This window comes from Nyctereutes procyonoides, unplaced genomic scaffold (genome assembly GCF_905146905.1).
Source record: "Nyctereutes procyonoides isolate TBG_1078 unplaced genomic scaffold, NYPRO_anot_genome, whole genome shotgun sequence".
Taxonomy (NCBI): Eukaryota; Metazoa; Chordata; class Mammalia; order Carnivora; family Canidae; genus Nyctereutes; species Nyctereutes procyonoides.
The window spans coordinates 56,401,709-56,418,902 of NW_026575133.1; the positions used below are offsets into that span (position 1 = coordinate 56,401,709).

The 17,194-nt window shown below is 38.8% G+C and overlaps 1 protein-coding gene across 1 annotated transcript in view; it reads right to left on the reverse strand.

Annotated features, from left to right (window-relative positions):
• Nucleotides 1-17,194, reverse strand: part of INTS9 (integrator complex subunit 9) — a 102,633-nt gene that overhangs the window by 46,163 nt on the left and 39,276 nt on the right. The window contains exons 3-6 of the mRNA XM_055299992.1: nt 13,253-13,313; nt 9,421-9,483; nt 5,707-5,846; nt 3,664-3,750 (exon numbers count right to left, since the gene is read on the reverse strand). Coding sequence (XP_055155967.1) covers nt 3,664-3,750; nt 5,707-5,846; nt 9,421-9,483; nt 13,253-13,313 — 351 coding nt within the window. The remainder of the gene's footprint in view (nt 1-3,663; nt 3,751-5,706; nt 5,847-9,420; nt 9,484-13,252; nt 13,314-17,194) is intronic.

Genomic DNA, 17,194 nt, shown 5'->3' on the forward strand with positions numbered 1-17,194 from the left:
TTGGATCATACAGGATTTTATTTTAATGTGTGAGCCAACATTTTAAAAAGATGAAAAAAATCACATTAAAAACATCCAGATTTTGAGTTTCTCTTAAAAAAAGAAGAGAAAAGGAAGATTTGGCAGCAATGGGCTCACGTTTCCATATGGCCAAGATCTGCTGAAGCTGTGTGTCACCTGCCCCTTTAGATGGGTGTGGTCGCTGGTCCACAGTTACCCAAAGTCCACCTCACTCCTGTATTTACCTTCCCCGTCCCCAGGAGATACCGGAGTTTGTGCTTCCTACCTGAGAACCCCTCTTGGATAAAGTAAGTACAGGCATTAAAGAGGGAAAAAAGGGGGGGGGGGATGAAAAAAAATAAGACACAGCTCATATCACTTGGGAAAAATGTCAATGTAATAGCAAAAAACAGTGTTTCTCAATTTAGTTTTGCCACAGTACTTTGGGACACTAGATAGAAACTGGCTTGAGACACAGAGAAATTTTAAAATGATGTAAATCCTTTGGCATAAATGTTATTCAAATGAAGCACTTTTAGTATTCTGGCCCAAGGTTAAATTCTAGGTGAATATTTCAAAAGAACTCTTTTTGTCTGATGTCAATTGCAAAACAGCTCTTCAACTTCCTCTACCACTTGTAATATTCATGCTGAGTTTATCCAGGAGAAAAAGAGGACACAGCTTGCTTGGTTTGTTTCTCTACCACCACAGCATACTCTTTCCAATAATTAGACTCCTCTCTTTCTCTATCAGTAACGGTGGCTCATCTTGTGCTCAAGAGCCAAAACAAAATACCTGACCAGAACCAGAAATATGGTTATGATACATCAAATAAGCAAAGAAGGTCTTCTCCAATAGTGCAAGTTATTCTCCTTGCTTCTCTACCAAGTTGGCGTTTAACAGTTTCAGATTTTTGCCCACCAGGTGGCGAGATAGCAAGTTCAAGGTTTTATCTTTCAAAAAGCAACCCCCCCTTTTTTTAAAGCACCCTTTTTTAAAAGGGAGATTTCCTAAGCATCTTAGGAAATAACTTTCAGGCTCCCCCCTGCCACCCTATCCTCCTAGCCCTCTGCTCCTCCAAGTCCTTTTTTTTTTTTTTTTTTAAGATTTTATTTTTTTATCCATGAGACACAGAAAGAGAGAGGCAGAGACCTAGGCAGAGGGAGAAGCAGGCTCCAGGTCCCAGGACCCCGGGATCACGCCCTGAACCAAAGGCAGAAACTCAACCACTGAGGCACACAGGTGCCCTACTCCTTCAAGTTCAATTCAATTCTCTAAATGGTGGCACTTCTTTTGTAAGCCAGTTATCTTGTTGTATTTTACAAAGAATGGGAGGCAAAGGAAAACTGCCAAGGACTCTGCCCAAGGTCATAGAAGAAAAGGCAAAATAAGGATGTGGGACTTCCTAAGACTTGGCCCAGAGTTTGGAAGTCAGGAAACAGTGACCTTTGAACATCACCTCTAGTGTGCCAAAATTATTTGTGGCAAAATATCATAAAGGGTATAAATTTAAAAGGAGGAAGTAAGGGAAGCCAAGGTGTACGTGTTCCACATAGAAAACAAAGTCCTAAAATTTCTAAGGAGGGAAAGGTAGACAACTATGTCTGATGTGGTCCAGTGGGCTCTGGGAGAGAGAAAGAAAAAGGGAACGAGGGGGGCACCCAGGTGGCTCAGTCAATTAAGCATCTGCTTTTGGCTCAGGTCATGATCCTGGAGTCCCAGGATCAAGCCCCACATCTGGCTCCCTGCTCAGTGGGGAGTCTGCTTCTCCCTCTGTCCCTCACCCTCCATTTCCTGCTTTCTCTCTCTGTAATAAATAAAATCTTCAATAAAAAAAAATTAAAAAGAAAAGGGTTAGGAGGGATAGCAATGGGCAGGAGGAAAAGCAGCTGAGAATAAGAATGCAAAATGAGAAGGGGAAGGGACCTTGTTATAAGGAGGTACACAGCCAGATCAAGGAAGTCATTTACATACAAACACAAGACTCAGACGTGTGTGTGTGTGTGTGTGTGTGTGTGTGTGTCCAGAAAACATTTCCTTCCATGAAGACATACGGGTACCATATCCCCAATCAAGGAAAGAGAGACACAAAGAAGATCCATAAAACAGAAGAGAAAATGTGCAGTTACACATACCTCTCCCTTCCCTCTCATGAGGGGGCTCACATGCACTCCAGAAGAGACATGCATACCCAAGAGGGAGCCCAGCACAATGGTTAAAAGCACACACTCTGCATTTGAGTTCAAATCCTACAGCCTAGTTGGCTGACCTTGAGCAAGTTGCTTAACCTGTCTGTGGTGGTTTTCTCTTCTGTAAAATGATGTTAAAGAATTAAATGAATTAAGTAAAACATTGAGAATAGTGTCTGGCACACACCAAGTGCTATGTAAGTTAAATAAAACAGCACATACACAAAGGAATGCACAGAGGACACTTATGCTCAAACTCTGAAAGAGTTATAGTATAAAAACAAAGCATATTCTCTCAGCTACATACACAAAATCTTTTTTAAAAAGGATTTATTATTTGAGAGAGAAAGAGAGAGAGAGAGAATACACATGCGCAAGAGGGAGGAGCACAGGAGAGAATCTTAAGCAACTCCCTGCTGAGCATGGAGCCTGACTGGGGCACGCTGAGATCATGATCTAAGCTGAAATCAAGAGTAGGAGGCTTAACCAACTGAGCCATTCAGGTGCTCCTGCATATACATGTTCTTATAGAAGGAATATTCACAAAAACCAAGACATTCCAAGTTTTGATAATCAGAGAGCTAACAAATCACTGACCTAGAGGGAAAAAGAACTCAGTAGCATGGTGGTTGGAAGAGCGTGGACTTGGATAGGCATTAATGGAACACTCATTACCTAGAAAGCCAATGACACGTTTTTGTCTGACAGTCCTAGCCATGGTCTTCTACCCTTGTCTCTGCGCCCCCATTCATCCTCCACGCTGCTTGCAGAGTTACTTTCCCCATAAACAAATATGTGATCACATCATTCTCTTCCTTATAAACCTCCACCAAGGGACTTCCTACTCTCTGTAATATACAACTCTACACATCAGATTCTTCATTATCTTGTTCCAACATACCTCTCTAGTTTCAACTCTCACCTCTCCTCTCTGCTTTCCCAATCTAATTCATCCTATACTTCTCACTAGTTCCCAAATATACTATATCCCATCATGCTGTATCTGGATGCACTTCCTGATCTTTTCTATCAGGAAGAGTCCTTTTCGTCCTCCAAGATCCACCTTCACTGTCTTTTCCTAAGGAATGTTCTCCTCAGCTTCCCTACTCAGAAATTCTTCATTTTCTGAGCGCCTATAACACTGTAACAGGCACCTCTTACAATACATGCCATCTAAGACTATAATTTACCCATTAATGGTCTGATTTCCCATCAACCCCTGAGTACCTCAAAGACAGTGCCAATTGTTTCACTAGTTTTTAAAAATTCTCAGACCCAGCACAATACCTCAGACATGGCACAGTTGCCTCTCATAATATGCTGGTTGAATCAAACATAGCTCTCCCCTAAAATAGGGAAAAGTGAACCTCTGGTGCTAATAGTACCAATGTGAAAGCATAACATGAGAGAACAAATGAGACCGTTTTGCAAAGCCTAAGGGTTGACTGTCAAGGGAAATAGGCCTACTGCTCACCGCTGAATATCCTTGTTCTTCCACAAGGAGGCAGACTGAGCCTTGGGCACTCTTTCGATGAAATTCACCAGCTCTTCCATGAGAAGCCTGAGTTTAAAGAAAAAAGTGGTGAACAGTCATAAAAGAATGGGAAAAACATACACTCTACATTGTAGCCAAGACAAATGGGCTTGTCTGCCTTTCCCGGCTGCCTCAATCATCTTTCTCTCTGTTGCATATAAACTTGGATACTGTTTTACATAAAACTGAACAAAACCCCAACCATCTCATTAAACTTCCATGTTAAACATTTAGAACATAAATGAGTTAATTCAACTTTAAAACAAGCCTGGCGTGTATCTTATCTTTGAACACTGAAATATACAAGCCTGTGCTTGAACTCCTACTCTTAAGACCTGTGCCTTTAGAGAAATAAAAATACTAAGGGAGGAAAAGTCATATGACAGTGAAGTACCTGATTTTGGTGGCAGCACGGATAGATAGGGCTGTTTTTTTTATGGCAATGTTACATGGACATTTTAAACTGGAAAATACATTTTAGGAATTTACAAAATTCCAGGTGGAAGAATACTCTAAGGATTCATACTAAAAGCCTAACTCAAGGACCTGAAAGGACCGGCTCTTTGTGCAGATCACAAGATGGACTCTAATGGAATCACAACTGAGGGAACCTAAGAAATGCTTCACTTGAGAGGATCAATGATGCATGTACTCTGAGGAATACATGGCACAGAGAACTGTTAGAATCCTGGATGGCCAGAAGATGACCAAAAAGCAAGAAACAGATTTTCAACATCTTGAATCCCCTTTCAGAATCCAGTATAGATGATCCATATTAACTTAAATCTTCTCCCAATCAACATATAGATATAGCAAGCCATCAATTTACGAGCATTTGAATGTTGAATAACTTCATTTCATTTCCACTGATTTATTTATTCCTAATCCCATCTCCTCCTTTCATCTTGAGAGAGCAGCATTAGTTCCAGCACTCAAAGATCTGGGACCTAGGCGCCTTATCGTTCCGACTGTAGCTCTATGAAGAACGGTCTGGTGTGTCCTTCCTCATGCTTTAACTTTTTCAGACTAGAGTCTAATGTTTTCAGCTTATCCTCATTGCAACTGATCCATCACTTGTGTTTTACTTCCCTATAATGTCTCTTCCTCAGATCCCTATGTTTCTCTGTACACATTACATGTTCTTTCATGTGAGCTGACACAAAAATGAGGACATACTTTGTTTCACCTACGGTAATCCCATCTTGTTATACTTCTGCAAGACATGAGAACCCAAAGCTAAGAGTCCATATCAACATCTTGATCTCATATTTTGAATCTTGATAGCTTCACCTGACACCATACTTGTTAGTTTGCTTCAACTTTTTTTTCTGGGGTAGGTGATTTTCTTCACATAACTTCTCTCACTGAATGATGTTATGGGTACTTGAAGCAAATACCTGTGTCATGAAAGCTTGGGGGAATGCAGAGAGAGAAATGGCAGAGCATTCTCAGAGTCAAAGGAAGGCTCCTTTTACTCCTTAGAGTTCTGAGTCACACTCTGTCAAAAGTACAGTCAACTTAACTACTTATCCTATTTTCTACAAGCTATCTCCATTTATAGTCTGCATTAAATCATAAAGGGGGAAAATTCTGAAAACAAAGTAATAAAATTTCTTCTTTTCTTAAATGTGCTACACTCCTTTCTCCTGAAGCTCTTTGCATTGCAACTCTGTGGTGTCTTAACTCAAACGTTACCTCCCCTAATTAGTATCATCTGCACAGAGGATCTGTCTTGGTGAACACCTTCCTCTAGTCTTTGTTTCAAAAACAGAAAAAAAAAAAAAAAAGACTAAGACAACTCACTGCATTAATCTCCAGGCAATTTCAACGAATACTTGTTTTATTTACAGAGTTGTCTATTCATGCCAATTCTTTGGGTTAGCTGCTCAGAAGGAGACACCAATCCCTCCTGGCACAACACTCCATTACACAGTCACCACAGAAAGGAGTACTTTCTCTTAGGATACGGATATACACTCTCACCTGCCAATCTGAACGGTGGGTTCTGTGGCATACACTGTGCCTGTGAAACCGGTGTGCTCAGTGATGTAGGGCAGTGCCATCATGCAGTGGTAGTTAGAGATGAGGATCACATCTACTGTAGACAGATCTATTAGCTCGGTCTGAAAAGAAAGGGGAGGGAATGATACATATCTGTTCAGGGCACATAGATCAACGTGATGTGACTGAAAAATGATGCTGTCAGAATGCAGAGAAGTCGTTTTTGTACTACAGAATAATGATGCCTTTCCTGCAACACTTCTATTCTCTCATTTTAGGATATTTCCTAATACTGACATTAAGTAGCATGACAGGATGGCTAAGAACGAGAATGCAGCCAGTGCACCAGCAGCACTCTGATTTTACTAAAATAGAGTTCTGAGTTTGACATATGAGGGTAAATGACAACAGAACACTTCAGCAGCTGCTGCCTGGCAAATGCAACCAGTTACCATGAAGCAGAGAGAACACAACAGAAGCTGTGAGGGGAACCAGAATATAATGCACCACGGCTACTGGTTTATTGGCAACAGAGAGAGCAGCATGCAGAGGAAATGCATGCAAGTCAAATGCAGGAGGAAACTTTTTTTTTTTTTTTTTTAAGGTAACTTTTGAACAGTGCTGGATGTAGAACAAAAAAAATTTAGTGGCAGAATCACAAAAGGAAATTTTCTCATATTCTGCCCTAGGCTTAAACTCAAATTTACCTTTTACTCCATTGTTAGGATCACGTGAAAGAGGAAAATGCCACTGTTTAGTAAATTTTATGAAAACCTTTTTAGTAGAAGGAACTGTTTTTCCCATATATTTAAGTCCTACCTGTCTTTTAAGGCTCAATTCTCTTCTTCCATTAAGCCTTCCTGATTTGCCCAGATGAAACAAACATTTCTTCCTCAGAACTGCCAAGACACTTTATGGATGTCCCTCTTATGACAGTTAGCATTCTGCCCAACAGCTCCTCAAAGTACCACTTGGACAGTATTAAATGTCTCTGAGGTTAAGAATCTTGTGTGACTCATCTCTGTCCCCTCCCAGTGGTGGTAGCCAGTGCAAAGCAAGCCTTGGTGCACTGTCTTTGGAGGAATGCAACATTATGACTGGCACCTTCCATAGGAAAAAGTGAGTTGCTATGGTTCAGAGACATCATCTTAGTCACTGAAGTTCCCTCTAGAAACTATATGGAGTACTAAGGGCAATATGGGGTAAGTCAAGGAAGTGTTTTAGTTAGGAGAATGGGTTATTGAACTAATATGTCTCCCACAGAGAAAAAGTAACAAAGATGTTCATGACATCTTTGCAAATAATAGAGATGATGCGCCATTTTGGCTGTCGGTATTTTCTAGTTGAATGATTTTACATGAAAAATAAGTTAATTTAAAAAAGCCACCAAGACATAATCAGCTCCTGAAGACAGCATGTAGATTAGAGGTCAGAAGCTACCCATTGCTAGGGCAATGGCAATCTGTGTGAATAAAATGCCTAATGATAGCTATAGTTAATTTATACCACCCTTAACTCCATGTTGTATGCCGTACACTTCCAAGACAATACCCTCATAATGAGGGGTCATGTAACATTTCACTAGTTCTGTTCCCTACTATCTCTCTAGAACCATTTCTAAACAAATAAGAAAATTAAGACATAATTACAGAGTGACAGATCTGGAAGATAACAAGGGAATAACAGTTGAAGCAACAAGAAAGCTCAAAAGCATCTCCACTCTCCCTCTTGCATTTAGAAACTGGGTGAGTTTGAAATTTCTCTTTAATATATAAGAATCAGCCCACAGAGTCTAGAATGATGAAAAATCTGGTGAGGACAGCTGGAAGAAAAAAATATATATATACACTCTGTATATATATCAAGAGTGCCTACATAAACATTTTTCTTCTGAGAAATAAATTTAACATCCAAACCATGTTTATATACTCACATTTATATATTTGCTTACATTCTTTCACTTGATGAAATCCAATGAGGATTATTTTAATTTTCAACTTGTATATAGACACTTGGGTTCTATAGATCATAAACTGGGTCAAACACTCATAATTTACTGGCTGCTTACTATACTGCCCTAGACCTTATACTCAGTCTACAGTGTGAACTTTGAGGCATACAAAAATGTTTAAGGTAGTTGTACTAGATTATAAATTCCATGAAGACTGGAAGTAGGTCTGCCTGGCTCACCTTCAAGTCTGTGAAGACTGAAGTAAGTACTTCTCTCCTGATTCTGTGACTCTCTTATTTTCTCCGAAGCATACAATGCCCTACCTATACCTTAAAATAGTGACTATTACTAACTTGATACAAACTACAAGACATTACGAGTTGAAAACCCTTATATATATAGCTCTAGAAGCCTCAATAGATCAATAATCCTTTAGCCCAGCAAAAGATGAACTGTGAAATGATAATTGTTTAATTCCAATTTCTAATAGTTTAGTACTTTACAGAGCAGGTCAGAAAGTCATCAGAACATCAATTCATAAATTCTACATTGTTGTCCACGAACTGAAGGTTGCAGCAGTCAGTACCGTACCAAAAATAAATGTAGCACTTGAAATTAGGAATCTTTGAACAGATGGGGACCTGTCCCACCAATTCCTAAATGACAGATAAAGGTGACAAAAGATTTCAATAGCAGTTAGGAAGAGACCAGGATTCTTGGTAACTCTTTAGCTTCACCCTTATTCTTATTACTTTATCTCAAACTTTTTCCCTTATCTGCCATCTTCAATTACCATACCTTGCTTTGTCTTTCTTCTTCTCTTTCACTCCACTATCCCAAAAGGGCACATACACATACTTCAAAGAAGAAAAGTTTATCTACAGAGTATCAAAGAAAGTGTTGAAATGGAAAGAGAGGCAGGAAGAGAGTACAAAAATAAGGGAAACAGTACTCCAAATTTTCTTTTGGCACTGAACTGTGAAAGTATCTCCTATAGGCACTATAATCCACTAGGTGCATGGAAAAAATAGAATGGTAGCCTCTCGTTGATTTCTTCAGGAACCTGGGACTTGCTAACTACTGGTCTCCGTATACTGTCTGTTGAGAATCCATCTCACCACTCTAGAGACCAGCATTGTTGAGGGATTAGCTGTCTTTAAAATGAATGGAAATTGATCTTCACTTCCTTTAAAATGTAAAACTGGCCCCAAACTCTTATAACAATCTCACTGTGATAATAATATGTAAGCAATAGGTACTTGTGGCTCAATTCAGAATCTGTGAATTTTAAGCAATATTTGATATGATATTTCAAGTCAGCAAGAATTTTTACATTTTACTATATTGGCTGAACTAACAGCAATTCCCAAATACACACTGTAAGCAGGACTACAAAAGGTATGGCTAATCTAAGACACCGGCATGTAATTACAAAACTGAGAGGCTTGAGTTATTTCTAAACCTTGCTCAAAACTATGCCCTGGTACAAAGTATCGGTGGCGATTACAGAAAGAACAAGGAATACAAAAAAGCAGAGTTAAATTTCTTACAGATAATATAAAAATCTCCTAAAAAAAGAAAAAAATAAAAAGCTCCTAAATGATTATATTTTAGCTGCATAATAATGTGCCTGGAATAATAGATTCATTTCAAATTGAAAACAAAGCTAAGCCCCTTAAAATTATTTCTTGACTTCATTTGAGAGATATGCTTTGTTTCTACAGTAAGAATCACTTTCATCTTACCTCTGGTAGGCAGAATTCAGGCACAGAATCCACAAATACATGACCTGAGCACTCTTTTAGCTCCTAAAAGGAACAAAAAGGAAAAAAATTCTAGGAAGAGATATCCAACAGATACAGCACCAAAGAAACTTTATCCCCAAACCAAGCTTTCCATGAAGAATCACAGATCGCCAAAGAGTTAGAGGGCAGCTGGAAGGTTATTCAGGCCAACTGTTTTTCCTATTTAGGCCCAGGGAGGCTAAGTGTCTTATTCAGGATAAAAAGTGTTTGGTGGCTAACTTAGAATTTGTACATTTCTTGTTGCCTCTTCAAGGCAGGTGTGGACATATGCTACTTTCTAACTCATGATGCAGTGCTTTCCAAGTAATAGTCATGTAGCCTGTACAGCAAAATCAGAATGATCTGGTAATACTCATGGAAGTAAAGATACCTGAGTCCCATCTAAGATCCAAGGGATCAGAAGTCTGGGGATGAGGCATGCAACCTATATTTATAATAAGCAAATCTAGTGATTTTATGATGCGATCAGCTTAGGAGTTCTGGTCCTAGACAAATGACTTACAGCCTCTTTCTCCTCCTACCAAGGGTTGAGGGGTAAGGGGTAGGCAAGGACAGAGAAGAAGAGTAGAGGGTAGGGATTAAACCATCACCACCACCATCACCTCCATGAACATAATCTTTGTCTTTGCAGAGCATACAATTTATTCAGGGCTATATACCAAATGTCTTCATTCAAAAGAAAAAAGTATACTTACATAGAAAAAAAAATAAACTACAACTCCCCACTCTGCTCATGACCTACCATATTTAATATGCCTTAGTTTGGATTTCCTCAACAACAGATGTCAAGAAAAGGGTGAGTGCAAGCTGATCTGGAAGCGCTGAGAAAAGAGCAGGATATGTGAGTGATTAAGGGAAAGGACAGGAGCAGACAATGGATATGTTACTGAACTACACACCACTGTGGGCAGCTGGAACTTACTCCCACAGGAACTCTAAGAAGTGGTGTAGAACATACACCTTGGAGTCACACTCCCCAAAGGCAAAGGATCTGGGATATTTACATGGCAACTTCTGCATTTTGTGCAGCTTCACGGAAAAAGCTCTCTGGCAGATTGGTAGACATACTGACTGGCAGCTGAAATTATGAGAGAATAGCACAGGGAAGAGGCATGAGTGGGCCACCAACAGGGTCTGCTACAATGCCTCCCGAGGCCACTAGAATCAGCTGTCAGCTGATACACATGCAACTAGAGTTGCTGTCTTCCCTCACTCCTACTTTAAACTGAAATCCATGGAGGATTTTTTTGGTTCATCAAGGTTAACATTTTCTATGATTTTATAAGGATATGAGTGAAAATCAGTGTTTGGCTGATAGTTTGCTCTTTCCAGAAAAAGAGAAATACTGTTGGAATTTTGTTCCATCATGTTTTCATTCATCACTGAACATGCCTTTCTATATAGTCATATATGTGTCTTTATACATTAGAGTCTGAATGGTTTTACTCTCAATCTTTATCTGAAATTAGGGTATTAACTATGTGTTATTTTCCGTTTGAATTTTACAAGTCTCATATCAGAACCTTGACAGAAGATTTCCTCCCCTTGCCTTCCACTGTAAACTGGCTCCTCTCTTTACAGAATTACTGTTTAAACAGTGAAAGATGGAGCCAAAAACGGACTGAAACAGTTCTTAATTATAGTGTACCTGTTAGCTAAAAACAAATGAGCAATTATGTTTAATGAGAGAAGACTTCCAACTCCCTTAGGATGAGGCTAAATATGATTAAAGACAAATCATGGGAAATTTCAAAGTCCTGCCTGGTCTTAAATTGGCTGTGTAATCTTCTTCCTCATAATGTTACACATCGGAGCATGTCCACCTCACATGACAAAGCCTCCTCAGAGGCTCTCCTCTTTCGTGGCCTGGAAAAGCGTATTTGCCATTCCGTGCACTCACAGTGTCCCTGTATTTTATTCACCACTCCCTTGTAATGAAATGCTCCCACATACACATGCAAGTCATTTTCGCTCACAATGTACTGGTAATGGGATGCTTCCAAGCCTTTCTCAGGGAACAATGATTTATAGCCAGCAGGAGAGTCAGGCTGAAATCAGGTGCACAGGTCCCTGAATGTCACATAATTTTACAGTTAACTATAAGGGAAATCTGGTTTCAAAATATGCATTTGGCCTGCACTGGAGGTTGGGGTGCAGTTATAGAAATTAATTCTATAAAAATACCACCCTTTCTTTAACAATACCTACTACAAGAAGAAAATGCCTTACACAGATTATTCTTTTTAAGAATCAAATTTATTCAGTCTTTCAATTGTGAAATTTGTGGGCAGCCCAGGTGGCTCAGTGGTTTAGCGCTGCCTTCAGCCCAGGGTGTGATCCTGGGGACCCAGGAAGACCCAGGATTGAGTCCCACATCAGGCTCCCTGCATGGAGCCTGCTGCTCCCTCTGCCTGTGTCTCTGCCTTTCTCTCTCTCTGATGAATAAATAAATAAAACTTAAAAAAAATTGTGAAATTTGAGAGAGGAAGAATGATTTAGAGGACGAAGAGTGGCATGGATGAGCTTTACAGTTTTTAACCATCTTTTACTTTGGATTTTTTTAGTAGAAAATATGATTAGATTACAGTTTTAACATTTTTTGTATCTTTGGTCTCTCATTTATAAATTTTTTATTTATTTATTTATTTATTTTTTTTATTTATTTATGATAGTCACACAGAGAGAGAGAGAGGCAGAGACACAGGCAGAGGGAGAAGCAGGCTCCATGCACCGGGAGCCTGACGTGGGACTTGATCCCGGGTCTCCAGGATCGCGCCCTGGGCCAAAGGCAGGCGCCAAACCGCTGCGCCACCCAGGGATCCCTGGTCTCTCATTTATAAATTGACTGCCTAAAAACTGATCTGAGGAAGGAATTATTATGGTGAAGATAATCTAATGTCAAAAACTTAATAGCCTCAAAGAAAAAAGTTGTCATTTACTGTAGGTGTAGTCAGTGATTAAAGTCATAACAGAACCCCAAACCCTAAATTCCTAGAACTGTACCATTTTTTTATGACCTACATAAGGCTGCCCATTCTAGGTTACCAGGAAAGGCTGGAATAAGATCATAGTTCATAGTTGAGAAGACCCTTTTTTACAATTTACCCAAGAACATACCCCCCCCCCCCCCCCCACCAAAAGAACACACTGCCTGGGAAGTTAAACACTGGCTTCGTAGTCTGTTCTTTACATGGCAGCCAGAGTGATCTGATCAGACAATGATACTGCCTTCTTAAAACCTTCCATGGCCTCTCCTCACCCAAAGAGTAAGAAGCAAACTTTGTTCAAAGCCCTACCTTACCTAACTGCCGACAGAAGCAGTTTAAAACTCACATACTTGAGGATTTTAAAGTTTTTTTTAAAAAAATTTTACTCCTTCCAGTCATGGAGTTAGTACAGCCTGAAAATAGAACGAACCGGATGGAACTCTCTATAGGCATTACCTTTGAAACTCTCATCGCATTTCTAAAAATAATAGTTTTCTTTCTGTGGTGATAAAATGTATTTGCAGCAGAAGTTCTTAGATTTTTACACACAAGCAAATTGGACCTGAATCTGAACACTGAGATTCCCTAAAAGGCTCTTAAAAAACAATAATCGCCAAGTTTAGATTATTTCTAAAGAAATAGAAGACCCTACACATGGATCTCAGGATTTTTCAGAGAATACACAGGGGGAAAAAATGAGCCCACCAGTCACATTACAATAGGGGTGGCTCTGGTATCACAAGATGGCTTTCCACTGGGTGTAGATATGCCTCGGTTATCATTACCTTGTCCAAAAGAGCATTTCCATCCTTTAGGGACCAGCCAGGAAGATTAGACAGCCTGGGACTGCAAAACAAAAGATTAAATTATCCTAAGTAGATTATAGTCCTCAGTGATTTCATGGTGACTGTATCGTCTCCATAAAGTTAAAAACAGTTTCAAATTACTGGCAGCAATGTCCACACAAAATACTAATAGAAAAGATGAAAAATAACCATGTTGTAACAAGCTTAAGAATTATGTGGCAACAGAACATTAAAAAGCCAAATAGTTTAGCGCTAAACTGGGAAGATGAAAGACTCCTATGCAGAATAATAAAGGGAAAGAAGAAAGATGAGACACTAGAACATTTTATAGTTTTCCAGTGACTGCCCATGACTTCACCTTGCTTGTGCTTGACAAGAAGCCTGAGGGGAGAGCTGAATGGGATCATCATATTGTGGATGAGAAAACAGACTCAAGGAGTCAGGTGCTCTGACAAGAACACTCAGCTGCCTATCAGCCTGAATTCACTGCAAATAAAAATACCTGAATTTCAGTCAAGTCCACATTCCAGATTCACTGTTTATAAATGGATTAGTCACTTCTCACCTGTGGCTTGGGTTTCCAATTCTGGAAAATGAACCTAGTTTTCCTAAGTATTACAAAACGACAGCATATAGTAGGTGAATACTTTCTAGATAGTGAGGCTGATTTCAAGTACATGTTACATTTAAGAAATCTAGATTCAGATATCATTTACTTCTGGTAATCTCAGAATTTGAGTGTATGCTGTTAGTTGACTAGAAGAATTATGCTGAAGGCTGAAAATGCAAATAACTTAGGGAGAAATGCTGATGAAAAGAAAAACTTAATGACCAAGGTGTTATGTGAAGAAAGCACATCAGTAGTACAAGTTGGATGGCGACAGGATGTTAGCAGTTCATCACAAAATTAGTCTCTAAAGTAAAAAATTAAGGGCAAAATAATGGTGTGGGACTAAAAGACTCCATAATCAGAAATCAAATTAATATACAGTCCCTCATCTTCTTGCCAAAATAGTTTTATCAAGTTCAGACTTTGTAATTAGGGTATGAAAGTCAAATAGAAACACAAATATTGTGAATATTTTCCAGTCTTTTAGAAAAGGTTAAAAACCCAAGTAAAATATACATCTATCTAATTTTAGAAAAAAATAAGAATTTGAGGGATAACTTTTAATTCTGACATAATTTCAAATTTACAGAAAAGTTCTAAGAATGTAAGGATAATGAAGTCACATACCTTTCCCTATTCTCTGTTAACATTTTGCTTTTATTTATCAAAAAGTGAGAATTTTGGATTTCATACTTAGGAATGAAAATTACTAGTAGCAGAATAAATTTGGTTTGTATAAAATATACCTGATAAGCTTGTTTTTTAAAACTGTGGAAGTTCTCTGCTCTAACCTCTCAGAAAAATATTCTATCATTAATGGTTTAATTTCCATCTCATTTCATGGTTACATGTGTGTCTTCACTTCTAGACTTCTTGAAAAATGTATTTACTGTCAGATCAGATCTAAAAACGAAGCACTCAGATGAAAGTATAATGACAAAACAAAGGGAATACCGTTTTCATCTCATGCCCGCTAACTCTCTAAAGAAAGGTTGTAAATATCCACTTTCCTTTGTAAAGAGAACTGGATCACAGGACATGCATTGTCTGTTCCCCACACACGAATCAGCCTTCAAATTATAGATGAATGATTCAGCAGTCTTCACATGTCCTCACTGCTTATCAGACAATTCTTTTTATTTATTTATTTTTTTAATTTTTTTATTCATTTATGATAGTCACACAGAGCGAGAGAGAGAGAGAGAGAGAGAGAGAGAGAGGCAGAGACACAGGCAGAGGGAGAAGCAGGCTCCATGCACCGGGAGCCCGACGTGGGATTCGATCCCGGGTCTCCAGGATCGCGCCCCGGGCCAAAGGCAGGCGCCAAACCGCTGCGCCACCCAGGGATCCCGACAATTCTTTTTAAAGTAAAATGTTCAGATGCTGTAGGTTTCTTTTTTTTTTTTCCCCCTAAGATTCTATTTTTAAGTAATCTCTACACCCAGTGTGGAGCTTAAACTTACAACCCTGAGATCAAGAGTCACATTGGTCCTCCACCTGAGCCAGCCAGGAGCCCCCCAGAAGCTGTAGTTTTAACTCTTGTTAAACTATTTTTTAATAACATCAAAGCCTTCTATAAAACACCTGTAGTTATTCTGGATTTGAGAAATTGCCAGTAGATGGAACTGATTGCTCAAGGAAAAGCAATAACCATGTCATAACAACAGTATCAAAGATGATGGCCACAGAAATGTGTCACCAAATGGCAAAGGGATGCTGACTACAGAGATAAAAATATTTGGTTACTGAGTTTTACTCATTTAATGACTAAATCAGTCAGTACACTTTAAGCTACCAAAGGGGACGGGATTTATTATATTGCTCTTAATGATCACACAATTTTCCTGTGTAATTATTTTTTTAATTTTTAAAAAAAAATTTAGAGAGAGCTAGCATTTGTGTGCATGGGGGGTGGGGTGGGGGATTGAGAGGCAGATGAAAAAGGAGAGAGAATCTTAAGCAGGCTCCACACCCAGGGTGGAGCTGACATGGAGCCTGATCTCACTACTCTGAGATCATAACCTGAGCCAAAATCAGGAGTCAGACACAACTGACTGAGCTATCCAGGTGCCCGACTGTGTAAATTTTGTAAAACAAGGAGACAGAAGTCTCCACAGAAATTTACTTTAATAAAATATGGGAGAAAAATTATGATTATAGATGAAATATCTTTGCATCTTCCATTCAACAATTTTTTAGAAAAAATGCCATTAAAAATATTATAGTCAAGAAAAAACATGTATACAAGATCTGCCATTTTAGTATTTATTGATTCAACAATTCTATACATTACTAAATGCTTACCATGATAACTGTAGTCACCAAATGTCACCATCCATTATTTCAATATTAATGACTATATTCCTTATGCTGTATTTTTCATCTCTGTGACTTATTTACTTTATAACTGGAAGTCTATGCCTCTTAATCCCCTTCATCTATTTATTTTTAAAAAATAGGTAAAATATTCCTGTAAGTATATAAATAACCTAAGGCATTTAAAAGTAATTTATTGCCTAAAAAAAAAGTGAAAGGTAGAATGAACATGATATGCAATTCATTTTCTTTTACTTTTCATTTCTCTTTTTTTTTTAAGATTTTATGTATTTATTCATGAGAGACAGAGAGAGAAAAAGAGAGAGAGAGAGAGAGAGAGAGAGAGAGAGAGAGGCAGAGACACAGGCAGAGGGAGAAGCAGGCTCCATGTAGGGAATCTGATGTGGGACTCGATCCAGGGTCTCCAGGATCACACCCCAGGCTGAAGGCGGCCCTAAACCGCTGGGCCTCCGGGGCTGCCCTCATTTTTCTAACTTTCTACTTTGAAATGTATTACTTTTATAATCAGAAAAGAATGTAAGAGGCATACACATTCCTTCATTCAAAAAACATTAATAAGAGCTTACTCTTGAGCAAAGTATACAAAGTATAAGCATATGACAGTACACAAAATAATCCTTAAATTTTAGGAGTGCACACTTTAATACAAGGAGATGGTAAACAGCAATTACAATGGAATAAAATAAAAACTATGAAAGGAGTACGCCTGGGTGGCTCAGTGGTTGAGCATCTGCGTTCGGCTCAGGGCGTGATCCTGGGATCCAAGATCGAATCCCACATCAGGTTCCTCCCAGGGAGCCTGCTTTTCCCTCTGCCTGTGTCTCTGCCTCTCTCTGTCTTTCATGAATAAATTTTAAGAAAAACAAAACAAAATGAAACTATGAAGTGGTGAAGTGGTAATTAGAGGTGTTATAGGTTCACACAGAAAGGGCATGATTGACAGTGTGGGGTATTGTTATTATTAAAAAAAAATA